The sequence below is a fragment of the Dermacentor variabilis genome, chromosome 2 (genome assembly GCF_050947875.1).
Source record: "Dermacentor variabilis isolate Ectoservices chromosome 2, ASM5094787v1, whole genome shotgun sequence".
Taxonomy (NCBI): domain Eukaryota; kingdom Metazoa; phylum Arthropoda; class Arachnida; order Ixodida; family Ixodidae; genus Dermacentor; species Dermacentor variabilis.
In genome coordinates, this window is record NC_134569.1 from 188,770,677 (window position 1) to 188,796,044 (window position 25,368).

General features: G+C 46.5%; 1 protein-coding gene across 1 annotated transcript; it reads left to right on the plus strand.

Annotated features, from left to right (window-relative positions):
* The first annotated feature begins 4,733 nt into the window (after nucleotides 1-4,733).
* Nucleotides 4,734-6,509, plus strand: LOC142570603 (uncharacterized). The gene is made up of 4 exons (XM_075678971.1): nucleotides 4,734-4,866; nucleotides 5,062-5,135; nucleotides 5,856-6,014; nucleotides 6,501-6,509. The coding sequence occupies exons 1-4, from the start codon at nucleotides 4,800-4,802 to the stop codon at nucleotides 6,507-6,509; spliced, it is 309 nt and encodes a 102-aa protein (XP_075535086.1). The 5' UTR covers nucleotides 4,734-4,799.
* Nucleotides 6,510-25,368: the final 18,859 nt, after the last annotated feature.

A 25,368-nucleotide genomic window follows, 5' to 3' on the forward strand; every position in this document is an offset into this window, starting at 1 on the left:
ATAACAAAATAGAGGAGCCAGCGGTTGCCCCTTCAGCGCGTACTCCCCGCAATGCGAACACCCGCGCCCATCGTTAATAGCGTTCTCCTCTAACCGTGCGAACTAAAACCAAGAATTACGTTCGTCAATTCCCGGCAGAATTTCCAGCCAAAAAGAAAAACAAAAGAAAACAACAACAAAAAACATTAATTCTAGGCTCCTAGAACGCGCGATTTTAATCGTCTTTCAAAATCCATCTTATAGGCAGATTTTTCAGGTAGATTGAATTCCTCTGGATGTTGACTTCTTCAATCTCGATTTTGGACGGTCAAGAAGAAATATCCATGAATAATAATGATTATATCTCCTTTGTACTAGCTGGGTTACCGTACGCGATAAAGCACCGTCGTAATAAGACAAGCAGCTCCATGAAGCTTTGTTCTGTTGCAGATGGGCCATATTAGTACGGTGATGCTCTCCTAAGCAGAGCATCACGCTCGGCGCGCCGACTTTGTCCACAGCCGCCGATCGCTCGAGCCGGTGGGCCTAGCTCCCTGTTGTCGAAGCATCAGCCGACGGCGTTTGCAATTAAAATGCCGCGAGCCGCAAATCGTTTATTTTCGTGAGAATTTTAGCGTATGGACAATTACGTCGCGGTTAAATGAACACAATGTTCGTTCACTTCATACTCTGTCGGGGGCAAAGAGCAAATAAAGCGGAGCGCCTTGCACGGTGGTCGCTGCGCGCGGCCAGTCTGCGAAGCGAAGTGTGGACACTCGGCCACACACCGGAAGTGTGTCTCGACGACGTGCACACCCCCCTTTGTTGAAAGTGTGCATGTGACTCGCACCAGTCCCGTGCTGGCATCACCAGCCTCCGAATATGCGACATTTTTAACGTAATCTTTTTTTCAGATCCGAGCCTCGATGAGCCTGGCGAATAGTGGCAGTTATTGTAAGCAGATACTGGCCACACGCAATCAGCTTGAATGGTAAACTTCGAGAAATGGGACGTTCATGTCATGTACGAAAACTGGAACGGAGTGACGGCGTCGTAAATAATTTCTGCCGCAGTGAACATATGCGGTGGCCGCGGCAGAAGCCAGGCAGGAGCGGAGAAAGGAAACTCGCTTTCTAACTACACACTGTCGCACGCAGAGAACTGCAGCTTTGCCTGTAGTGCGCCAGATGGCGCTCACTATTTTGCAAACTTATTTAGGCACCACTGGCCTCCTTCAAGCCCTTGGGTTCAGCGAGAGCAGGAGAAAAGTAAACATGTCCGCAATAGAGATTAGTAAGAGGCGATTGGAATATTGGTGGACGTAGGTAAACGACAAATAGCGAAGACGTACGAAAGCAAAGTTCACAATAGGGGGTCAGGAAATTTGGTTGTGGGAGTTCATCGTGGTTTTTCTTTCTTCTTTTTTAACCTAGGTGGGACATTATGCAGTACAATACAAAGAGCTTGGTGGCGCAACCTACCACCCCGTTCCAAAGGGGACGCTCATAACATCCATCCATCGACCGTCCATTGCGTGTGGCGCAACGAACGCGCGCTCCGAACAACGATCCCCAATCGCACCCTTGGTTCATTGATTGGTTTGCAGAAGTTCTTGACGCGTCTATTACGTGATTTTATATATCGAATTCTGGCTATGTCGAACTATTTCGTGATCACCACGCTATTCGATATATCGAGGTTCGACTGTACTTGCTTTCACAAGTCACACTGCTGTGGTAGTTGAAATTAATAAATGCGTAAACATATTTCGAACGAAAGTAAGACACATTACATAGTTTTGATGGAAACTCCGAAAGGTAAAATTTTGACTGTTTATTGGTTCTCATTACATCAACCAGCATGTCAAATTTCGCCATGCGTTCTTCATGGCGCCTCGCTTTTGCTGCCTCCATTTTTTGAAACGTTTCAGCGAGGATGCTGTGTGAAGGCGTCCTCCGCCTCTTCCTTCGGGGCATCTTGACCGGCACCTGCGTTGTTTGTTCCGTGTCCCCGAAGGAGTCCGTGTCCTCTGCTACAGTACTTCGCGCACACGAATATGCATACGTCATATGATTTCCTGTTGCATTTCCACCAAGTACTCTACTAGTAAACAAGCAGCACAAACTTCAAAAGATGACACAAGAATGAACATATGTGACAGGCTTTTGTTCTAGCTCCTAAGGAAAATATTTATACTTCAGTTGCTATTTCAGCTTGCAGTCGGTGTTCCTTCTGATGTCCCAAGTTTGCTCTTCCATTCAATTTGTAAGTCTATATACTAAGGCAAGTACATTTAATGCAGTTAGCACTTGCTCAGAGTTTTCTGTCGAGACAGCATTCTCAATGAGTGCTGATGGCTGTATATGGTGCTCCTTTCCCAGCACCTTGGCCAGCTCCCTACAAGAAAAAAGTTCGACTTTATGTACTCTGCAAACCAGCTAGACATTTATTACAGTAGATACTCCTCATATTCACACGGCACGCAATGGTGCCTGCTGTAGCGCGGGTAACAACAACAGACGCAGTAGGTGCGAGCACTGGAATCGTTTATTGAAGATAGCGTGGCTGCTTTTATTCCATACGAATCAGTAGGTGCATGCGCACTTCGTGATGCGATAGGCGGGCTTGCAATGACGCGATACGGCAGTGCCCCGAAGAATTATTCTTCATTTTAGCTCTTTTATAGGTGCGTTCCAGGGACTGCCACTTATTTTCCACTTGTGCTCGGCAAACCAGCCAGACATTTATTACAGTAGATACTCCTCATATTCACACGGCAGGCAATGGTTCCCCGAATAATTATTCCTCGTTTTAGCCCTCTTATAGCGGCGTTCCAGGGACTTCTACTTATTTTCCACTTGTGCTGCAAAGACGGTGCCTCCAAACTAAGTATTCAGGAGGGCTGCCAAAATGAGCCACATCTTTTTTGTCCTAAATAGGAAACAAAGCTGCAGATGAGACACATGCTACTACAACTGCTTCGAGCTCGGAAATGCGAAAAATAGCCTGTTCAGTCGTGGTGCGCATTGCATCCACTTCGTTTCGAATGGACAAAAGCGTCTGGTAGTGACTCAAGATCATTCATTCGCTTGCTTAGATCAGTAATTGCTTTATCGGTAGAAGTAAGTTGCGACTTAAGACCATGAATTTCAGTGATCAGCTGGTTCTGACCGGCGGTTAGTTTTCGCAATTCGGTTAGTAGGTTTTCAGGAATGTTAGGACCCGTGTTTGTTTCCACATCACCGGCCAAAATCAGCAAGGCATGAATAATATGAGTACATTCGACAGCAATGGCGGCACAGCAGTGCGGGCTCGGCAACTGCATCAGGAAATAATTGCTAGATTTTTTAGCAAAGAGCGTATGGTTGACTAACCTGCACTGCAAGAGCAAAAGGTTTTGTGAGCTGTGCAGATGCGCAGTCGCCGAGCCCACAGCTGTGTCGACGGCCGCCCCCAGTTTATATCTAGTGACTGCGTTGCTGTTGCTGACGATGGGGATTGCCACCCCCGACTGAGGACCACCGGCCGCCACTTCTTCTGTTGGATGTCCGGGTATGACGCATCGCTGGTACGGAAAACCTGGATGTTGGCTGGCTCGTTTCCTTGGCAGTCGACCACGTACCTCGACGAAGCTGACGTAGCAGCAGCGGTTATCGTAGGCAGCAGGAAATGCACAGTGGCGAAGGTGACGATCTGCATTGCAAGAGCAAAAGGTTTAGCGAGCTGTACAGATGCGCAGTCGCCGAGCCCACAAAGCTGTGTCGACGGCCGCCCCCAGTTTATTCGCAAGTTCCGCAGACTGTCACGCCACCCCGCGGTCACCGGCGAATTTTTTTCAAAGAGTATAGGACTAACTGCAGGTGGTGCGACGATAGCGCATTTGCTTGCTTTCTTCATGGCGGTTAGTAGGCTTGGTCACCGTGGGCTTAAAATGGTATGAATAAGTTCAAGAGCAATCGCATGTGCTGCGTGCCGCAATGCACCAACAGAGCTGCAAGCGACGTGAGCCTCCACTCGTTCCCCAAAGATGCGGCAAAGAAGAAAGAATGGGTTGTGAAGTTGAGAATTGGCAAGCCGGTCACACCACCGATGAAAGTGTGCAGTGCGCATTTCGTCGGAAGTGACTTCTTCTGGAGCCAAGTAGGTAAGAAAACGAAATTCCTTTACTTATGTGCATTATTTTATTTCTTTTCCTACGGATAATTGATGTGTTAGTTAGAAAAGTAGAGCCGCGGAGTGTATTGCAGCAGCGCGAACAGCGGCGTGGCTTTGTGTGGTGGCCGGGTGAAGCTCGAGCTGCGCACTTGTGGCCAGCGAAACGAGAACATACGAGCATTTAAGATAGAAACTCACATGTTTGTAGCACTTTGACGCAACTCTAGAGAAATGCTACAGTATGGGCGGGTGTAGTGAGCATTTGACCGTGTTTCACCGGCAGCAGCCCGTAGTGTGGTCGCAGTTATGTCTCGTCCCGCCAGAACCGCATGTGTTTACGTTCTGGGTTGCGCGCCGTGCGATAACGCGCGCCTGAGCTCTAGCTGCGCACTTGCGCCAGCGCTAAGAGAACATATGAGTGTTTAAGGCAGTAATCGTTATGCTTCAGAAAGTTATGGCTTGGAGGATACAGACACCAGATAATGTGTAGTGCAGGATAGCAATAGTTCATTCATACCTTTAGACAACGGTTTGCAAAGAATGCTCCTCAGTGAAACTAGCTCGTTTTTCGGTATGCAGACCCGCAGTTGTGGAAGCCTGCTAGGCGACGACTGAAGTTGACAGCTGTGCCGTCCCAATGTTTACCTGTACGGCCTCATGACAGAATGAACTTGTCTAGGATGCAAGCAGCCAAAGAACGTAACAAACGTGCATCTGCAAGGCATTCTCAAGGTTTGTATCATTTGAACACGTGTGTTTATACTAGCAACATTATCATCTGGCGTTTAACCCATCTGTGCCCATTATTATAAACGTGAACTTACTGTGAACAATCAGTAGTTTTCTTTGTAGCTTAAAACAGACATTGACAGTTGTACTATGACCATGAATAGGCACTTCTCCCATGGTAACAAAAATTGTGATTAGTTTGTGCAGGAGCGACTTTCAAGACCAAAAGAGTGTCTGGGCACAACAGCATTCCATATGAAGACCAGATGGAGGTAAGATACACCAGTGCCACATTGATGTCTAGCAGAGCCATTATTTACCGCTATATTTGTGTACAGTGATGCACTGCTTTGTTTACATTCTATGCAGATGTAAATTCAAGGTGATGACATTGTTATGTTGGAGTAATTTCTGTTAACAACGAATTGCTGCTGTATGAGCTTGTATGAAGGCTATCAGTGTAAGAGATTCATTGGAAATTAGGGCAGTTTCAAAGTGCAGTTATGCAATTAATGTATGCCTATCTGATCAGCAATGTATGTGACGTACAGCATTCCTAACCAGAACCACTGCATAAAAATAATGTTGAAGAAATGACAATTGTCACCTATTCTGCATCATCTTCCAGGGAACTGTTTTGTTTTTACTGCACTCTGCTGTGTTGTTTGCCATTGTACATAAGTGGCAGTCTGCTAACAGAAAACGGTTGCAGAACAGAAGGGCCTTTGCGAGTCAAGGCGGTCAGAATGTTGCAGTAAATTTATGTATTTAAATATTATTCATTAGCAACATCACTTGTTTGCAGTAGTTCACACACATATTTCACAGTCATTAGTGTGTGTTATGCTTGGCTGCTGTTCATAAACTATCATGGACTGGGCTTGGAGACAAGGAACGTTATCTAGGTAGCGCAGTAAAATAATGACAAGACCTTTGCATGGTGTGCTGTCTCACATTGAGTGCATATATTTTGTTACTGTTTACTGGTACAGGTGGAGCAGTCAAGCCATGAAGCTACTAGAGAATCTGGAGCTGGGGCTGACACGATACATAAGGAAGAAGATGCAGTGGAGGCCCTTCTGCAACTTGCAGCATCAGGCAATGACAAGAATCAAATCGAAAAATCTGTGCAGGTGGATTCCTTGTCCATTGTAAGCAAGAAGTTAAACCTTGCAGAGTTGCTGTCTACAGACAATGCTGTTCGAGCGTTCACAGGTGTTCAGTCAGTTAAAACTTTTCATTCCATTTGCAGTGAGGTGGCTGCAATTGACAATAATAGCTCTGAGGTGTCCGTGCTTGAGCGTGTTGCACTTGTCCTTGTGCGCCTAAAGACTTGTCTTCCATTTGATTGCTTAGGTGCCTTATTTAACATAAGCAAAACAACTGTGCACAGGCTCTTTTACTGCACGTTGTGCAGTCTTGCTGCAGTCTTGGAATGTGCCATTCCTTGGTCCACAACAGAGGAAATACAAAAAAACATGCCACTTTGCTTTTCAGATTTCTCAGAGGTGCGCGTCATTCTCGACTGCACAGAGGTTGAGGTAGAAAAAGAGTCACTGTGCTTCATGCAGAATACTTATACTCCCACTATAAGGGAACACATACAGCTAAAGTCCTTGTGGGTGTATCACCTGCAGGTCTCATAACCTTCGTAAGCAGTGCTTTTGGTGGTAGGGCTTCTGACAAGGCTTGCGTAGAGAAATCAGAGGTACTTCAGAAGCTGACAAGCTTTCAGGATGACGTCATGGTTGATAAGGGATTTAATATAGATCACATCTGCACAAAGCTAGGGCTGGGTATTATACAACCCCCTTTCTTGCGTTCTCAGCAGCAATTCTCAGCTGCAGATGCAAGCAAAACACTGAAAATTGCTAGAGCACGCGTTCATGTTGAAAGAGCGATCCAGAGAATGAAGGTTTTCAAAGTACTCAAGGGCCCAGTGCCTTGGGAAATGACAGGGGCGCTTGACCAAATATTCACGGTAATAGCAGGTATTGTTAATCTGTCGACCCCAATACTGTCTGATATAAGGTTCTGAAAACCTTTGCCATTTTCAAGATAAGACGCAGCAATGAAAAATTCTTGTGCTTGCAAGCGATTAGCTGATGATATTGCCTTGCTTAGTAACTCAGGGGACCAACTACAATGCATGCTCACTGACCTGGAGAGGCAAAGCCGAAGGGTGGGTCTAAAAATGGCGACATGAACTGCCTTCGCACCGAAAGTCTGTCGAGGCTTTGTTGACATTTTTACGTAGCAGTGGCCTATTGGAAAGACTGTAATGACCCGCTCCCCCCTTCTTTCTTTAAGCCTTTCTTTTTTGTCCCCCGCTCTTCTTTCGGTCTTCCCCTTTCCCTAGTGCAGGGTAGCCAACTGGAGGCTTTAACTCCGGTTAACCTCCCTGCTTTTCTCTAATTTTCATCTCTCTCGCCTGAAAATCTTAACTGAATCTGCTGTTCCAGAACTGTGAGCTAGAGGTCAAAAGCCTGTTTGTTTTGATGTAGTTTAAAATGTATGCTTTGCTCGCAAAAGGGGATACCTAAAGTGCAAGGACGTATGTTTAATTTGCTACCATTCTGCTGTGCATGCTACTGTTGGTTTCATACATTGCAAGCAGCACTGCAAACACTACAGAGAGTTTGTGGTGACGCTTGGTCATGGCAGTAATGCGCTGAGCAGTAATAGTGCCTTTGAATATAGAAATGAGGAGATGCTGTGATTGTTCAAAACAATGTGCTCTCATGCCATCCATCCAAGTAAGTCGGTGTCGAGCAGTGTGCTCCAAGTTTGTTGAGTTGACATATTCCTGATAATAAACATGCTTATGCCGACGAAAAAACGGTTCAAATATTACAAGCAGTATAATTTTTACATGCAACCCGCCATGGTAGTTTAGCGGGTAAGGTATTGTGCTGCCGAGCTCGAGAAGTGGTTTCGCTTCCAGCCCCAGCGGCTGGGAAACGAAAATTTAATTAAATTTAATTTTTAAATGTTACATGCCTAAGTTTATTGAGGTTATACATGTTCATGTTGCCATACCAATGCAAAACAGTACAGGATAGTTTACGCATTGTGCTGTTATTCTGCAAGGAAATTGAAATAAAACACCGCTTGGGTAGTATTGCTGATGTTGATGTGCCCATTGTTGCTGTTTGAGATATTTCTGTATGCGATTACTGCGATGACAGATTACTTTCATTTTACCAAACATGTCTACTTGTACTTGCTTATGTGGTTCTTTTTGCATACAAATAGTGCCTGCCGACAAGAATTTGCGTAATCAGTTCATATCACTTGCAAACAGCTCTTTTCCCGTTACGTTTACACATGTAATTTTACTTGTTTCAGTATGTTTGTGTTCAGAAAGAGGACATGGCGTGTTAATTTTTCGCGATATTAGCGCGAAAGATCCTTCATTTCAGGCTGTCAAGCAATGAAAACACATTTTTTCCTGGTCTTCCTTCTTAAGTGAAACATTTCTTTAAGTAAAACACATTCTTTAGCTTGCGATTTCATTCTCTGCATTTGTATGTAAAAAGTGTACACTCTAGCTGCCATGTAAAGGGAGAGCAATCCTGCCAAGCTGCGAGCTCCGTAGCATTTTTTGGCTACTCGTATGTTTTGTTTAAGAATAAATTCAAATTCAGACTGAACAAACCATGTGAAGTTGGGACTAGCAGGGACCAGTGACTATGTTTGATACTCACACATACTTTATTTGTAAAATTATGCTGGAACAGAGCAACAAATACAGAAAAAAATGACTTTGTAGAATAACCCGTATTTCCATTAATTCGTCCACGACAGTGCAACAACTACATAGAGTTGGGCCAGGGCCTTCACAACCCTTTCATGTAGTCCCCTATCTGTTTCAAAAAAGCAACAGGCACAAGGAAAGAAGTACAGGTTGCTTTTGAGGCAGGCTGGCACATGACGTTCACGTTGGCAGGTTTCCTGCATCAAGACATGTTTAGGATCCACACTGCGCACTTACTGCTGTTGTAGCTGTCCAGTAAATTTGCTCTGACCATTTTTCATTACAACTGAATTCTAAAAAAGAAAGAGTTGGTGTACTTATTTCAGTTTAAATTAAAAATGCTGAAGCCTACTCACATTTTAGTACTAGTATGATGCAAAGATTAAACACTTCTTTCTAGGCCAAGCTTATATCTGCTTGCCATGAGTCAATATTCGCTGCCTTCTAGCCAACAGAGCTATCTTCTCATTGAATTCTCTATTTTTTTTCCTACACAATCGTGGTGTGGTTAGCTAAGTTTACTACAACTTGACAGAGACCTTGTAACCAGTCACAAAGCAGGGCTCGACATCACAGCACTTGTAGTGCCCCACTTTGATGTACGTACATAGATATGAATATAAGCCACGTCTCAATAGAAACATAACAGATCACACATAAAGTAATAACATGAACACAGTATGTTGCACAAAACAGTACAGAAATGACTAAGGTGAAATGTCGCAAACAACAGTTGAATATTTTATAAACAGTATTTTAGTAATGCTGATGTCACTTGAAAACAGCCGAAAGTGGGACAAAATAGTGTAAATAGGTACTGTACATGCCTCTCAACAAGTTAAAGCCTAAGCACGAACAAGATCTTCATGACAGAGTGGCTGCTTCATGACTAGCTACAAATATAAATAAATGGTTGCTGGAAAAAGATCCTAGTGGGAAAAAATGCAGCTTTCGACTTGTACACTGCAGGCACACGAAAAATGACCGTTATTTGGATCGGACTGCTGGTACGATCTGTTGGGAACTCGGCGCTGACGCCCGTGGTTGTACCTGGGTCGCAAGCCCCAAGGGTAGCGTTGGCCTGGCGGCCTGGGGTACAACTGCAAGCATCCGAAGGTCCCGGCAAAGCATGAGTCGACAGGTAACAACGAAACAACTTGTTTATTTTAACATCGCCAAGAGTTGGCGGTCAGGTTTGACCGAAGTAGAGAGACGGGAGAGCACTTCACTCAACGGAAGAAATCGGAGCCCTCCCCTGGCGTCCGGGGGCAGCTGTTTTTATACTCTCGCAGTTGAGGGCAAGAAGGAACCCCTCAAAAGACGAGCACGTGAATGTACAATGGGCTAATGGTGACGCACACTGTCGTAGCGATGCCGTAGCACCATGTCGTGGCGCTGCGCACGATCTCGTAGCACCTGGTCGTGGCGCTGCGCAGCACACTGTCGTGGCGCTGCGCAGCATACTGTCGTGGCGCTGCGCAGCACACTGTCGTGGCGCTGCCGGTCGGACACAATGACTAACGAGAAGATGGTCCCTGCTTTGGCATCGCCTGTTTCGGGCACAATGACTGGAACGAGATCCCTGCTTTGGCATCGCCTGTTTCGGGCCCAATAACTGGAAGGAGATCCCTGCTTTGGCCTCGCCTGTTTCGGGCACAATGACTGGAACGAAATCCCTAGGCGGTCGCATCGCCGCAGACGCGCCTGGAAACACCTGGCGATGAGTGTTGCGGTGACGACGATCGGGCCAAAATGTCCGCCGCCCCGCCGCCGTCGCGCCGGCAAAACCACGTGTCGCAGGCGAAACGCAACAGACCGCCCCGCCGGGGAAAGGAGATCCCGATGGACAGGGGACTGCATCCGCTGTCCGGAGGGATGTCGCTCGATGATGCTCATAACCGAGGTCGGGCGTCCCTTGACGTTTCTTGAGCGCAGCGCACAGAGAAGGCCTCGTTCTCTCGTTCAGGTTCGCACGGGACACTGCAAAGTGACTTCGGGAGAGTTCACATTTTTGTTCTCGTTCCCGGCAAGCGTTAGAACTACGCTGAAAACTCAACCGCTCAGTCAGCAAGCACGGCACAACCCTCACTAAGCCCTGCCAGGCTCTTTCCCCTTTTTATACCACTGCCTAGTTCCTTACAGTAGTCTAGCATCACTCAGAACGCGTCCACAAATTGAAAAATTGCACTAGAAAGCATATCATCACTTTGAAACACTAAACAAAAGCAATATGTTAAAAAAAAAAATCCTGCCTCAGGAAGAAAAACATCAGTAACAAACAATTTTGAGGCTGATTCCTACGTTAGGGGCTTCGACTTAAGCCATCGGCGTTACCGTTGAGACTCCCCTTTTTGTAACGCACCTCAAAGGAATATTGTTGTAAAGCGAGGCTCCAGCGCAGGAGGCGGCCATTTTTGGGAGAGATGGTCTGCAGCCATTGGAGAGGGCAGTGATCTGTCTCAATGATAAACCTCGAGCCGGCTAGATAGCATGACAATTTCTGAACGGCCCACACGAGACATGCACACTCTTTCTCGGTGGCGCTATACGCCTGCTCACGACTGGTCAGCTTACGACTAGCATACAGGACGGGGTGTTCTACTTCTCCATTTTCCCGTTGGCACAGTACAACGCCCATGCCTCGCTCACTAGCATCGCACTGAACAATGAACCCTTTTGTATAGTCTGGCGATCGTAGCACAGGCTGGCTTGTTAGGGCACTCTTTAGGGCGCTAAAAGCTCTTTCCTTTGTCTCGTCCCAGACGACTGTTTGAGGCTCTGTCTTTCTTAGAGCATCCGTCAGGGGAGCCGCGATATCAGAGTACCTAGGGATGTACCTCTGATAGTAGCCGGCGACACCTAAGAACGACCGAATATCGGTCTTTGTGCGCGGTTGCGGAAAGTCTCGCACAGCGGCCACTTTTATTTCAGAGGGGCGGCGACGACCCTGACCAATCACGTGACCGAGGTAGACAACCTCGGCCTGTGCTAACTGGCACTTAGGAGCCTTTACTGTCAAGTCTGCTTCGCGCAGGCGGGTTAGCACTGCCCGCAAGTGTGTCATATGCTCAGACCAGGATGCGGAGAATATCGCTACGTCGTCTAGATACGGTAAAGCGAATTCTTGCTGTCCCCGCAACACTTTATCCATGAGACTTGAAAAACAGTATGGCGCGTTCTTCAAACCAAAACTCAACACTTTAGGACGGAATGTTCCCATTGGTGAAATGAACGCCGCATACCTACTAGCCTCTTCTGTAAGTGGAACCTGCCAATAACCCCTGACAAGATCTAGGGTGGAAATAAACTGAGCGCTACTAACTTTCTCAAGGCGCTCCTCGATGTTAGGGATCGGATAAATTTGATCCTTAGTGATGGAATTAAGCCTGCGGTAGTCGACGCAAGGACGAGGTTCCTTGCCCGGTACCTCAACTAAAATCAAAGGGGAGGTATAATCACTCTCACCTGCCTCAATAACACCGAGCTGTAGCATTTTCTTTACCTCAGCCTCCATAATATCGCTCTGGCGGGGTGACACCCGATACGCCTTGGATCGTACTGGCTCTGTGGAGGTAAGTTCTATATCATGAGTAAGTACAGAAGTCCTACCAGGCCTCTCAGAGAACAGACCTTGAAACTCTTGTAATAGCTGGTGTAGTTCGGTTTTCTGCTCAGGCGACAGCGGTGCTTTACTGATAAGGTCACTAATGACTTGACCGGTGTCTTCCCTGTTCGTCACTGAGCCTAGTCCCGGAAGCTCGACTGGAAGCTCTTCAGGAACGTTTATCATCATGCACACCACTGCTTCCCGTTGTCTATAAGGTTTGAGCAGATTACAGTGGTAAACTTGCTGTGCTTTCCGCTTTCCTGGCAGACTTACCACGTAGTTAACGTCCGACAGTTTCTGAACAATTCGCGCTGGGCCCTCCCACTGCACGTCTAGTTTGTTGTTTAGCGATGTGCGCAATATCATGACCTCATCGCCAACCTCAAAACGACGGGCCCTGGCTGTCCGATCATAATAAACCTTGGCCCTCTGCTGGGCCTTTGTCATTGCTTCACCTGACAACTCCTGTGCCCTTCTTAAGCGTTCGAGGAGCTTAAGCACGTACTCCACCACGACTGGGTCGTCGCCCCTACCTTCCCATGATTCTCGAAGCATGCGAAGCGGAGATCGAAGCGAGCGACCGTACACCAGTTCAGCTGGCGAAAACCCCGTAGCCGCATGCGGCGCGGTCCTTAAAGCAAACATCACCCCAGGCAGACACAGCTCCCAGTCAGTTTGATGTTCAAAACACAAGGCTCTCAACACGCGCTTCATGACGGAGTGGAGCTTCTCAACGGAATTCGACTGTGGGTGGTACACTGAGCTGTGTAGCAGCTTTACCCCACACCTTTCGAGAAAAGTTGTCGTCAAAGCGCTAGTAAACACTGTGCCCTGATCTGATTGAATTTCTGCAGGAAAACCAACTCGCGCAAATATGGACAGTAGTGCATTAACTATCTCAACTGAGCTGAGTTCTTTAAGCGGCACTGCTTCAGGGAACTTTGTCGCTGGGCAGATCACAGTCAAAATGTGTCTGTACCCCGTGGCTGTTACCGGCAGAGGTCCCACTGTATCAATAACGAGCCGTCTAAAAGGCTCCGTAATGATAGGTACCAATTTCAACGGCGCCCTCGATTTGTCCCCTGGTTTGCCCACCCGCTGACAAGTGTCACATGTCCTCACGAAATGGTCTGCGTCCCGAAAACACCCTGGCCAATAGTACTCTTGCAAGAGACGGTCCTTAGTTTTCTTAACTCCTAGGTGTCCGGACCACGAACCCCCATGTGACAAGCGCAACAGATCCTGACGATAGCATTGAGGCACGACCAGCTGATCGAACTCCACTCCTCGGCGGTCTAGATACTTCCGGTACAGGACTCCACCTCTTTCCACAAAACGCGCAGTTTTCCTGGCGATACCTTCTTTGACATTGCAGCGCACGTTTTCCAGGCTGCCATCCTTTTTTTGCTCGGCTATCAAAGCCGTCCGGCTGACTTTTAGCAACCTATCAAGTCCGTCTGACGTAGGCGCGATGAGCAAATCAGTAGATAGCTCTTCTAACTTTCCCGCGTCGGGATTTTCCTCTTCAGTATCTGGCGCCTTCAACGCTACAGACTCAATTCTATTCTGTTCGGGCGTGCTCTGAATATCAGCTTGCTGCGCCTCTGACCCTTTTTCGTTGTTTGATAACGTCGGCCCCGCAACTACCGCCTTTGCAGCGAGCTCCCGAACCTTCGATCTGGTTAAGGCCTGAACACTAGCTTCACCAAACAAAAGCCCCTTCTCGCGCAGGAGGTGATCGGACCTGTTTGAAAATAGGTACGGGTACTGGGGTGGCAGCATAGATGACACTGCCGCCTCCGTCTCAAGCGCTCCGAAAGGTCCTTCAATAAGCACCTTTGCTACTGGCAGACACACGCTATGAGCTTCCACGGCTTGCTTGATCCACGCGCACTCGCCCGTGAACATATGGGGTTCTACGTAAGATGGGTGAACTACATCCATCGTAGCTGCGGAATCGCGAAGCACTCGGCACTCTTTCCCGTTCACGAGGAGGTCTCGCATGTAAGGCTCGAGAAGCTTCATGTTCTCGTCAGTGCTGCCTATTGAAAAAAACACAACTTTTGGTGTTGTTTCCGGACACTGCGCCGAAAAGTGACCCGGCTTCTGGCACGTATAACAAACGCCCGCTCGCCTCATCTCGAACCGCTTTCTGCGTTCGGCTTCGGCTGCCGTCTCTTTACGTTTGGTCGGATTGCTTTCACTCGCATCCTCACTACGCGTGTCCCCCTTAAATCTCATGGGCGTGAACCTTGGCCTCTCAGACTTGGAGCCAAATTCACCCTTTTGACCGTCCTTAGCTCCGCGAGCTCGACGCGTCACAAACTCCTCGGCTAGCTCAGCGGCTCTAGCCACCGTACTCACGTCTGGCCTATCCAAGACCCAGTATCGCACGTTCTCCGGTAACCGACTATAAAACTGTTCTAGCCCGAAACACTGCAGAACTTTATCGTGGTCACCAAACGCTTTCTCTTCTTTGAGCCACTCCTGCATGTTCGACATAAGCCTATACGCAAACTCTGTATATGACTCACTTTTGCCTTTCTCATTTTCCCGAAACTTCCGACGGAACGCTTCCGCAGACAGCCGGTACTTTTTTAGCAGACTCGATTTTACTTTGTCGAAATCCTCTGCTTCCTCTCTATCCAAGCGAGCGACTACGTCGGCCGCCTCGCCGGGTAACAAAGTGAGCAAGCGCTGTGGCCACGTTTCCCGAGAGAACCCCTGCTTCTCGCACGTTCGCTCAAAGTTAACCAGGAACAAACCAATGTCCTCTCCAAGCTTAAACGGCCGCATCAGGTCAGTCATTTTGAACAATACGCGTTCTCCTGCACCGTGTGCCTGACTTCCATTACGAGCGCGTTCCATCTCTACCTCGAGACGCTTCATTTCCAAAGCGTGTTCGCGCTCTTCTTTTTCTTTCTGCTCTTTAAGTTCGCGCTCCTGTCTTTTTGACCTCTCCTCAATAGTCTCAAGGCATTCCGACAGCTCGTCATCCTCAGCCTCTAACTCAAGAATAGCCGTTATCAGTTCCGGTTTTCTTAGTTTGTCTGAGACATCCAGACCCAACTCTCTTGCAAGCTCCAACAATTTCGGTTTGCGCAACGACTTCAAATCCATGGCTGCTCTGAATGCTGCTTTCTCTACTGCTTACTATTGTCTTGCCGCAAACTAACCCGGCAGCAACGACAACCACAATTACCAGCTCTGTTTCTGACACTAACAAAAAGCCTGGCAAAGCTCAGTAGAAGAAAGTCCCGCACTCACCAAACCTCGCAGGCAGGAATTCCGCGCAGTCGTTCCGCTGCAGGCAACCAGTCGTCACACAGGGCTCGTTGCACTGCTCCCGGATCGACGTTGAGCTGCTCAGCATACAGTCAACTGCATCTCTTTGCTGCTGGCCTCCGTTGTCGCGATCTCGCCGCTGGCAGACCGTTGTTTGAAGTCGTAGGCGATCTCACCGCTGGCAACCAGATATTTGGATCCGACTGCTGGTACGATCTGTTGGGAACTCGGCGCTGACGCCCGTGGTTGTACCTGGGTCGCAAGCCCCAAGGGTAGCGTTGGCCTGGCGGCCTGGGGTACAACTGCAAGCATCCGAAGGTCCCGGCAAAGCATGAGTCGACAGGTAACAACGAAACAACTTGTTTATTTTAACATCGCCAAGAGTTGGCGGTCAGGTTTGACCGAAGTAGAGAGACGGGAGAGCACTTCACTCAACGGAAGAAATCGGAGCCCTCCCCTGGCGTCCGGGGGCAGCTGTTTTTATACTCTCGCAGTTGAGGGCAAGAAGGAACCCCTCAAAAGACGAGCACGTGAATGTACAATGGGCTAATGGTGACGCACACTGTCGTAGCGATGCCGTAGCACCATGTCGTGGCGCTGCGCACGATCTCGTAGCACCTGGTCGTGGCGCTGCGCAGCACACTGTCGTGGCGCTGCGCAGCATACTGTCGTGGCGCTGCGCAGCACACTGTCGTGGCGCTGCCGGTCGGACACAATGACTGTAACGAGAAGATGGTCCCTGCTTTGGCATCGCCTGTTTCGGGCACAATGACTGGAACGAGATCCCTGCTTTGGCATCGCCTGTTTCGGGCCCAATAACTGGAAGGAGATCCCTGCTTTGGCCTCGCCTGTTTCGGGCACAATGACTGGAACGAAATCCCTAGGCGGTCGCATCGCCGCAGACGCGCCTGGAAACACCTGGCGATGAGTGTTGCGGTGACGACGATCGGGCCAAAATGTCCGCCGCCCCGCCGCCGTCGCGCCGGCAAAACCACGTGTCGCAGGCGAAACGCAACACCGTTCATAAATATCCCAGGCTGTAGCATTAAAACATAAAACAGTTACATACTAGGCTGCCATAAACATTAAACATTACAAGCAAAAATTACAAGTCACGTAGGCTTTTTCTGCCAACTCGTGAGAAAAAGCTTGCATTGCCCGTTGTATTTCTGCATTGCTTGGTAACACTTGTGTTCTAACTTCTGATTATTTCTGATGTTTTGCTTAGCAGATGGAGAACAGTAACGAGACGTTTGCATTCAGCGGTTATGAAATATTTGAATATACGAAATAGTTCATTTTCGAGTATGAATAGCTAGTGTGTAGTATCCAGTTCGTATTACAAACTTATAGAGTATTTGCACACACTTGCAATTTACAGTATATAAAGCAAAGCATCATGTAACATACTTACACAATGACATTGCAACTGAATTGTGCCACACAATACACAGAGTACCACAGCTTTTCCTTTTGTGCAATGCTAAGGACTTAGGCACGTACTGATTTAAAGGAACAAAGGTAACAATGAAGCATATCACAAGACAGTAGACTCGCTAGAGTGAAAATGAATTGTTCACGGCGCACTGCTCTTGCCGAAACATTCACTCTTATAGACTAGATTGCTCTAGACAACTTTGTTGAAGATTTTTAAGCACATGGCATGGCAAAGTGAGGGGTATGTACAGGCAACCGAGTCGTGGCACATTGCCGGAAAAATATTTTTGCTTTTCACTCCATGGTATATTAGACAAGCTGACCATTTTCAGAAGTTCCTGTGTCGTGAGGAACATAGGCAGTCTTTGGGGATAAGAGTAAATCAGGCTGTTGGTAAGAACACTACCTGAACAACCCAGCACTGACAACCTGATAGCAGGGGAAATTTCCTTGTAGCCCTCTCTTTCCTCTTGCATTTTATTGATGTCTGACTAGAATCCAGTGCACGGCGGCGTAAGAGATATTTAGATTGAATGAGCCTGCCAACGACATAACTGACCTGTGCCACACAATACACAGAGTATCACAGCTTTTCCTTTTGTGCAATGCTAAGGACTTAGGCATGTACTGATTTAAAGGAACAAAAATAACAATGAAGCATATCACAAGACAGTAGACTTGCTAGAGTGAAAATGAATGATTTAGGGCACACTGCTCTTGGCGAAACATTCACACTCTTATAGACTAGGTTTCTCTCAACAACTTTCCAGTTGGCAATGCTTATTCGAGTCATGCATGCTTAGCAAGCTCTGGAAGAAGATGCTTGAAGTAAATATACTGAAGCTTTCGCACAAGCTGGTCAATGTGTGCATTGGACCTTTGCACAGTAAGGATGAGAGATTCCACCTTTAAATAAACAATAAAATGAGCCACATTCAGATTCAAGATAAACATGCCAAGCTGAACCTGGGAGAAATATGAATGTCTGTGGTTCAGCACAAGATCCTCCCCATTTTGTTTCACATATTGGAGCTTCTTTTCCCGAGCTAAGTCAGAAGTTTTGTGCAATTTCCCAAGAACTGGGCTTTTAACTTCGAGGAGAATGGCTGGTCTCCCACCCTGAAATGAAATGCCATCAGGACTGTAGCCAAGCCATGGCACTAGTGGGTTCACAACCACACCGAGCCTTGTGACAGCATTGCCAGTAAGCTTTACATATTCTTCAAGAGCATAGCCTTCACACGCTTTGCCATATCTCGTTGCTGCGTTGCCACGAAAAGAGTTGGCTAACATAGCAGATACTTTCTGTTCCCACGTGCGGTCATGCCGAGGGATGAATGTGAAGTATGCATGGCAAATGCTGCCTGTAATTCGAACTTTTCTTGTTCGCTGCCACTTGGTGCTCTCCTGAGTCCTTGTATCTGCACATATCTGTGCAGCCTGTGCTGCTGTCACTATGACATTAGTAGCATAAAACTTTTGCTGTGCCTCTGTGATGTCACTTTCTGTGAACTTGATTATATTGAAGTGTGTTGCATCAAAAAATATTACGTCATGGAAAAGCATGCTTGTGTATAATCTTACCCTTTCACTGTCCATGTGGTTAAAGAGGGCTTGTTCATCATGGGATACATCAGTGCTAAGAGTATCAAACCCACTTGGATGAAGCCGACCATGAAAATGTAACGCAAGTGCACTGTGTGGTGCAGCCTCCAGGAGTCTTCTGGTCTGTTGCTTCATTTCGTCACTAAGGTGCTGACACGGGCGCACCTGCACGTGACAAAGCTCTTGCAGTTGCTTTGCCTCGTAGAGTGGAGAAGCGTGCAGTCTTCCCCAGGCCTGCTTCATGTCAGTAGATGACAAAGCTTGTAAGCTTTCAAAGCCGGACCTGTTTGTAAGCCAAAGTTAGTCTGTGTTAACATGCCTGTATTTTAACATTCCACTTGTTCTGATAAACCCACAGAACGTATCTACGCAAATGAATCAAGCCAAAGCACTATGAAGACGGATAATTTCCAGTTTTCTTATGGCGCAACTTGGCTACATACATTTTGCCATGAAATTTGCTCCCCTAGATTCTTGTGTCCCCAGATGCAATGTACACATGCCAAATAAAGAGTTTTCATGAGTTTGTGTACTGTGCTTAATGCACGAAACTTTTGAAAAATAATTATAGGGTCTTACGTGCCAGAGTAACTATCTGATTTAGAGACGCGCTGAAGGCGGAAGATCAAGAAGCAATCTACACATGCCAAATAAAGAGTTTTCACGAATTTGTGTGCTCTGTTTATCTATGAAACTTTTACAAACTAATTATTTGGTTTTGCATGCCAAAGTAACTATCTGATTTAGAGGCACGCTGAAGCAAGTTTCAGGCTAATTTGGACCACCGAGTGTTTAAGGTGCACCCACTGCACGGTACGCGAGCGTTCTCTCATTCGGAACCCATTACAATGAGGTTGTAACAGAACTGAGCGAGACTTGGCCTAGGCATGCTTACGTGCATTGTTTGATAGTGTGCAGCAGTATCAATGTCAATATCACGAAAACTATAAAATTAACTTGCCTGTTCACGAGTAGCAGCATCGCAATCATGTGCTTGCACCGCTGTGAATTACCAGCTTTACAGCTACAGTGGCCCTGAAAACAAGATTGGTGGAACATAAAACAGACATACTGAATTCGCGACGCGAGCGCAACAAGCTTCTGTCGCGACTCCTCATCACTCGAACGATAATACCAGCGAGAAATAAAACAACCTTTCTTTACATATGCATGCTTTAGCATAGCGAAGTACAAAAATAACGTCTGAAAAATCGAGTTAGTGATATCGTTTTTTTAATTATCGAAAATATCTGCTCATAACTAATTACGTGACAGGAGCCTGAAAAACTGCTTCGTCGCGAAACGACAGTGCGCGAAAGGCAGGCTTCGCGGGCCGTCGCGATTAGCACGAAAAAGAGTAAATGCAAGCTAACGTACCTTGATAGAACCCTCCCTGTCATAAATAAATTCCAGCTCGTGTGGCTTCTGGCGGACATGGGACGTCTGCAGACAAAGCCCTTGCACGGCAACAGACGATGCGCTGCAGGCCTTCACACCGCAACAAATGATGTGCTTGGCGTTCAGGACCTCTTCCCCTTCAATGAGGCACCGTATTCGCGTTTCTGAGGCGTCAATGTGGCGCATGATGTCACTCAGCGACAGCGATCCACAAAAAGGTAGTGCCATCTTCAAGCGCTAGGCAAAATATGAGCCGACATGAAGAACGCACGTGTGCTCAAGGGTTCCTATACTCTCTGTGGGCGCCATATTGAGTCTCTCGAGCGCCCCCTATAGGCGACGGAACTTGCGAATATCTGGTGACTGCGTTGTTGTTGCTGACGATGGGGATTGCCACCCCCGACTGAGGACCACCGGCCGCCACTTCTGTTGGATGTCCGGGTATGACGCATCGCTGGTACGGAAAACCTGGATGTTGGCTGGCTCGTTTCCTTGGCAGTCGACCACGCACCTCGACGAAGCTGACGTAGCAGCAGCGGTTACCGTAGGCAGCAGGAAATGCACAGTAGCGAAGGTGACGATCTGCATTGCAAGAGCAAAAGGTTTAGCGAGCTATGCAGATGCACAGTCACCGAGCCCTTAGTTTCTTCTGATGGATTACTTGCAGCGCTTTTAAATAATATAACTGGTCTGCCTTTAGGATGCCGTGTTTCTTAAACAGAGGAGCGGTTCTTAAGTCCCGTGCATTACCACAATAAGATTCAAAACAGCGCAGAATTTTCTTCTGCAAAGTAATAAGTTTAGTATAATTGTATTGCGTAGTAGTGCCCTAAACCATTAAGCTATAGGTTAATTTGGAATAAAAAAAGTCAATAATAAATGTTCTTTTTTAGCCAGAGCGGTATGAGCGCATATATCCTGTACAGACATCCAACTGTGCGGGCAAGATCTACACTTAGGTTTCTAACGTGCACTGACCAGCTCAAGTCTTCCTGAAACCAAACCCCGAGAAATTTTTGTGTCTGAACTTGTTTTATAAGGGTGATTTCAAATTTCACGTTAAGTTTGTGGTGTAGAGGTTTGTTGGGAGGACGTAATATGACATATGTTGTTTTCGAGGCATTTAATCTTAACTTGTTTCTGCTTAACCAGTTTCAAAGATGCACAAGGTAGTCATTTACAGAGGATTGAAGGGTCAGTAGGTTATGCGAGGAGAAAAAGACATTGGTATCATCAGCATACATTATGGTTTCAGCAGAACTATCAACTTTGAAAATGTCATTGATATAGACAAGAAATAGTAATGGGCCCAATATTGATCCTTGTGGTACTCCTTGTTTTAGCTTCGCGAGTGTTGATACCGCATCATTAATATTCACCAACTGATAACGATCATTCAGATAACCATCTAGAAGATCTAGTACAATACCTCGGACACCGTATCTTGATAATTTGTTAAGTAATAAATCGAACTGTATGGAATCAAAAGCTTTCTGAATGTCTAAAAAGAAACCTAGTGTATATTTTCTACATTCCGTGTTTTCAATTATCCTGTCTTTGATGTGTACGAGAGCGTGTTCTGTCGACCGATGCTTGCGAAAGCCGTATTGACATTGAGTTATCACCTGATGCTTTTCTAAAAATGAAACTAGCCTCTCATGAATGACGCATTCGAATATTTTAGATATTGTAGGAAATACTGAAATAGGTCGGTAGTTAGATAAATTGTTTGTATCACCTCCTTTGAAAATTGCGGTGACTTTGGCGATTTTTAATAGCTTAGGAAATACGCCTGTTGTTAGAGTGAGGTTAATTATGTAGCTAAGAACTTCACATATTAAAGACGATATTAATTTTATTTCATTTGGACGAACTTCATCCACCCCTGGAGATGTATTTTTTAGCTTGCCAATTATACTTGAAATTTCACTAGGAACAGTAGGTTTCAGGAAAAGAGAGTGATTCAATATGGTGTCTAGTGGCATACTGTCGTCGCGGACGGTTTCGCGCATGGTATTGTAGGAGCCAGCATCCACAAAATGTGTGTTCATTGTATTAGCTAGTCGTTCACCGATGAGTGTTTTACCATCAACTACGAGCTGCGTAATCCTATCCCTAGCTTTTGTTCTTGAAGTGAGCGAGTTTACAACCTCCCATATTCGTCGCTGATTATTGTATATGCTCTGAAAAAGATTCTGATAGTAGTACTGTTTTGCTTTTCTTAACTCAGTCGTTAAAGCATTCCGATACTTCCTAAACTCTGTGAATGTATTTGGATCTTGTGAACAGATAAAATCATGGAGTAACTTATTTTTTATTTTGATACGGTGATAAAGCTCTGAATTAATTTAAGGTTTCTTGTGTTTTCTATTACGACCGGACGGCTGTAATACAGGAAATGCAGCATTGTATGAAGCGTGTAGTAAAGAAAAGAATTTCTCGTAAGCGCTGTCTGCATTTTCGTCATTGTAAACCTCACTCCAGTCAATCAGACTGACCAAGTGGAAAAATTCTTTTTTGTCTTGGAAGGTTTATGGCTCGTCTACCTAGATGATCACTAAGAGCATATGAAAATATTCCGCTGGAGATGTCTCGTGGACTGAAGTTTGTTATGCAAACATCCAAAACAGTGGCAGTTTGTTTTGTAAGTCTTGTAGGTTTATTTATATGGTTTGCGAGGCCATACGTAGATAACAGTGTCTCAAAATTTTCTACGTAAGCATCATTGGAACTTAAGTCGATATTGATGTCCCCCATAATAATGCAAGATGCGTTTGAAAAGACAGGGGAAGCCAACAGTAAGTCCACTAACTCTACGAAACGACCTTTGTGCCCTAGCGGAAGGCGGTAAAGAGCGACCACCACTATTTTGTCGATACGCAAGCACGAACATTCAAAGTCGGCATTCATTACCGAGAAATCACTAAACAGTTCATAAGATAAGGTATTCTTAAAGTACATAGCCAGCCCTCCACCCTTTTTTTGCCTACGACAAAGATGTTCAGACCGATAACCTGGAAAGTTTGGTTTTGTGTCATTATCTGAAAGCCATGTTTCAGTAAAGGTTCGAATATCGAAGTCAACTGATAACGAATGCAAAAAAACAGAAATGTCGTCTGCCTTTGGTCGAATGCTTCTACTGTTTGCATGTAATGCAGAAAGAAACTTTCCACAAGAAAACTCACGAATAAAAGCGTCAACTGTGTAGTATCTGCTGTTCTCCTCTGGGTTCATCATCATAAACAGGAAAGGCCATTAAATCACATTCAATTTAGTCTTCAACAATTGATTTTATCTAAGTCTCCTTCATGAGCAATGTGAATTATGTCGGAGTCTTCATCTTTACGTACAAGCACCTTGCCTCCAGACGTCCAGGCAAATTTCCATTTGGCAGCCTTTTTCCTTTTAATCGCATCTGAAAGCAGTGCCTTGTTTTTTGGAGTCAAGTGTTCGTTCACAAAAACCGGGGTTATTCCTTCAAGACCAAGCATAGAGCTGTCTATCTTTTTTCTGCACTTTGATAACAGCTCGTTCCGCTGATTTCGTCTGACAAAGCGAACAACTATGTTCTTGACATCAGCATTGAATGTACGCACATAATGACACGTCTCAATGTCAACCATGGTGTCAATGGTTACCCCTACACTTTCGCCTATTTTGCTTATTATTGCAAGCGGGTCCTTTCCATCCGGGACGCCCTTAATCTCGAGGTTGTTGAGGCGCTGGTATTGCTCGAGCTCTTCACACCTTTGTGATAATCGGGCGTTTTCGCCTTTCAGTTCAGTGTTCTGTTTGAGCAATTCCTGCATTTCAAGCCTCAAGTTTTTGATCTCATTAGTAGTATCTTTGATATCATTGCAAATATCAGTGCAGTAAGACACTTTTCTTAAGCTCCCGCATTTCTTCCCGGAAATTACGCCTCAAATTCTCAAGAGCCCTTGTCATCTCACGCAAATCTTTTTTCGTTTCCTGTTCCGAAGGAACGCCGCCCCCTTTCACAGTGCTCTTTCCTGTATCTTTTCCCGCCATTAGACATGAAAGCACATGCACAGTACAGCACAGGCAACAACAGTAGATTGTTCGGCAGCAGTGCACTACAAGGATTTACAAAATCTGTGGCACAAAATTCCTCACCTGCGAAGGCAAAGAATGAATGGCAATCAGGTGCGTGCACCGCTGCCGAACTGTGCAATGCAGCCTGTGTGGCCTCTTTTATAGCGTGCGTTGTCTTCGGGGCATTGCTGTTGAGGTAGTCACGGGACCAAGGTTTCAGCGCAGGCGGACCGTCCGATGAACGCGTGGCAGTCTTCGGCGAAGATGAGCCTTGATAATCTGATGCGATCTGTAGCACTGCGAAGGCAAAGAATGAATGGCAGTCAGGTCCGTGCTGTGCGTGCACCGCTGCCGAACTGTGCAATGCAGCCTGTGTGGCCTCTTTTATAGCGTGCGTTGTCTTCGGGGCGTTGCTGTTGAGGTAGTCACGGGACCAAGGTTTCAGCGCAGGCGGACCGTCCGATGAACGCGTGGCAGTCTTCGGCGAAGATGAGCCCTGATAATCTGATACGATCTGTAGCACTGCGAAGACAAAGAATGAATGGCAATCAGATCCGTGCTGTGCGTGCACCGCTGCCGAACTGTCATAAGCTCAGTAACTGTCAGAAGCTCAGTAACAAGGCCTTCGTGTGTTGCATTCATCCGCATTTGCAGGCTATTGTCTTGTCATTGTATATTCAAACACTGGAAATATCTTTCTGGCCCATGAAACTTGTGCCGTCCCATTCCATTAAGATGTGTTACATTGCTATACCTGCTTCCTTGAACTTAACGCCACTTTTTTCTTTTTGCCACGTAATTGCGTAGATATTTACACATGTTATATCACGCGAATGTCTACAAGATACCACCACAGGACTACACGTATACGTTACGCTTGTTCACTGATTAATATAATTTTTAGAGAGATCATATGCTCATCAATTTCACACGCAGAAAAATATACATCTGTGGCCTTACACATACCTGCCGGTTTTGCTCCAGCATTTGTTGGTGGAAGCGGCCTCCTCTTAAGCTCTGGCTTCCGCCAACTGGCCCTGTCGAACGTATTCGGCAGTAGCCGTCACCACGGCACCCTCGAGCTCCTGCTGCCTGGGCTGTCTACGGGGTGCCCGTGCCTCGCGAGGGGTTGGCTGCGTCACCTGCGGCTGCGGCGCCTGGGGGGGTTGGCTGCGGCAGCTGGGTGGTAGGCCGCGGCACCTGAGGGGTAGCCGGTGGCTCTTCATGCAAGGCAAAAGCAAAGACTGCTGATTCACTGTTATCCGACCCACACAGCTTGATTGTCCTAACCAGTCACTTTGAAATGTCATTATAGGTGCATAGCTACAATAATGATACACAAAACACGTAGTTAGAGCAAAAG

Bases quoted from the DNA above. Each gene is read 5' to 3' on its own strand.
- LOC142570603 (XM_075678971.1), top strand. From the start codon at position 4,800: ATGAACTTGTCTAGGATGCAAGCAGCCAAAGAACGTAACAAACGTGCA. The intron at 4,867-5,061 runs GTTTGTATCATT...AATTGTGATTAG, and splicing joins ATCTGCAAGGCATTCTCAAG to TTTGTGCAGGAGCGACTTTC. The intron at 5,136-5,855 runs GTAAGATACACC...TTACTGGTACAG, and splicing joins CATATGAAGACCAGATGGAG to GTGGAGCAGTCAAGCCATGA.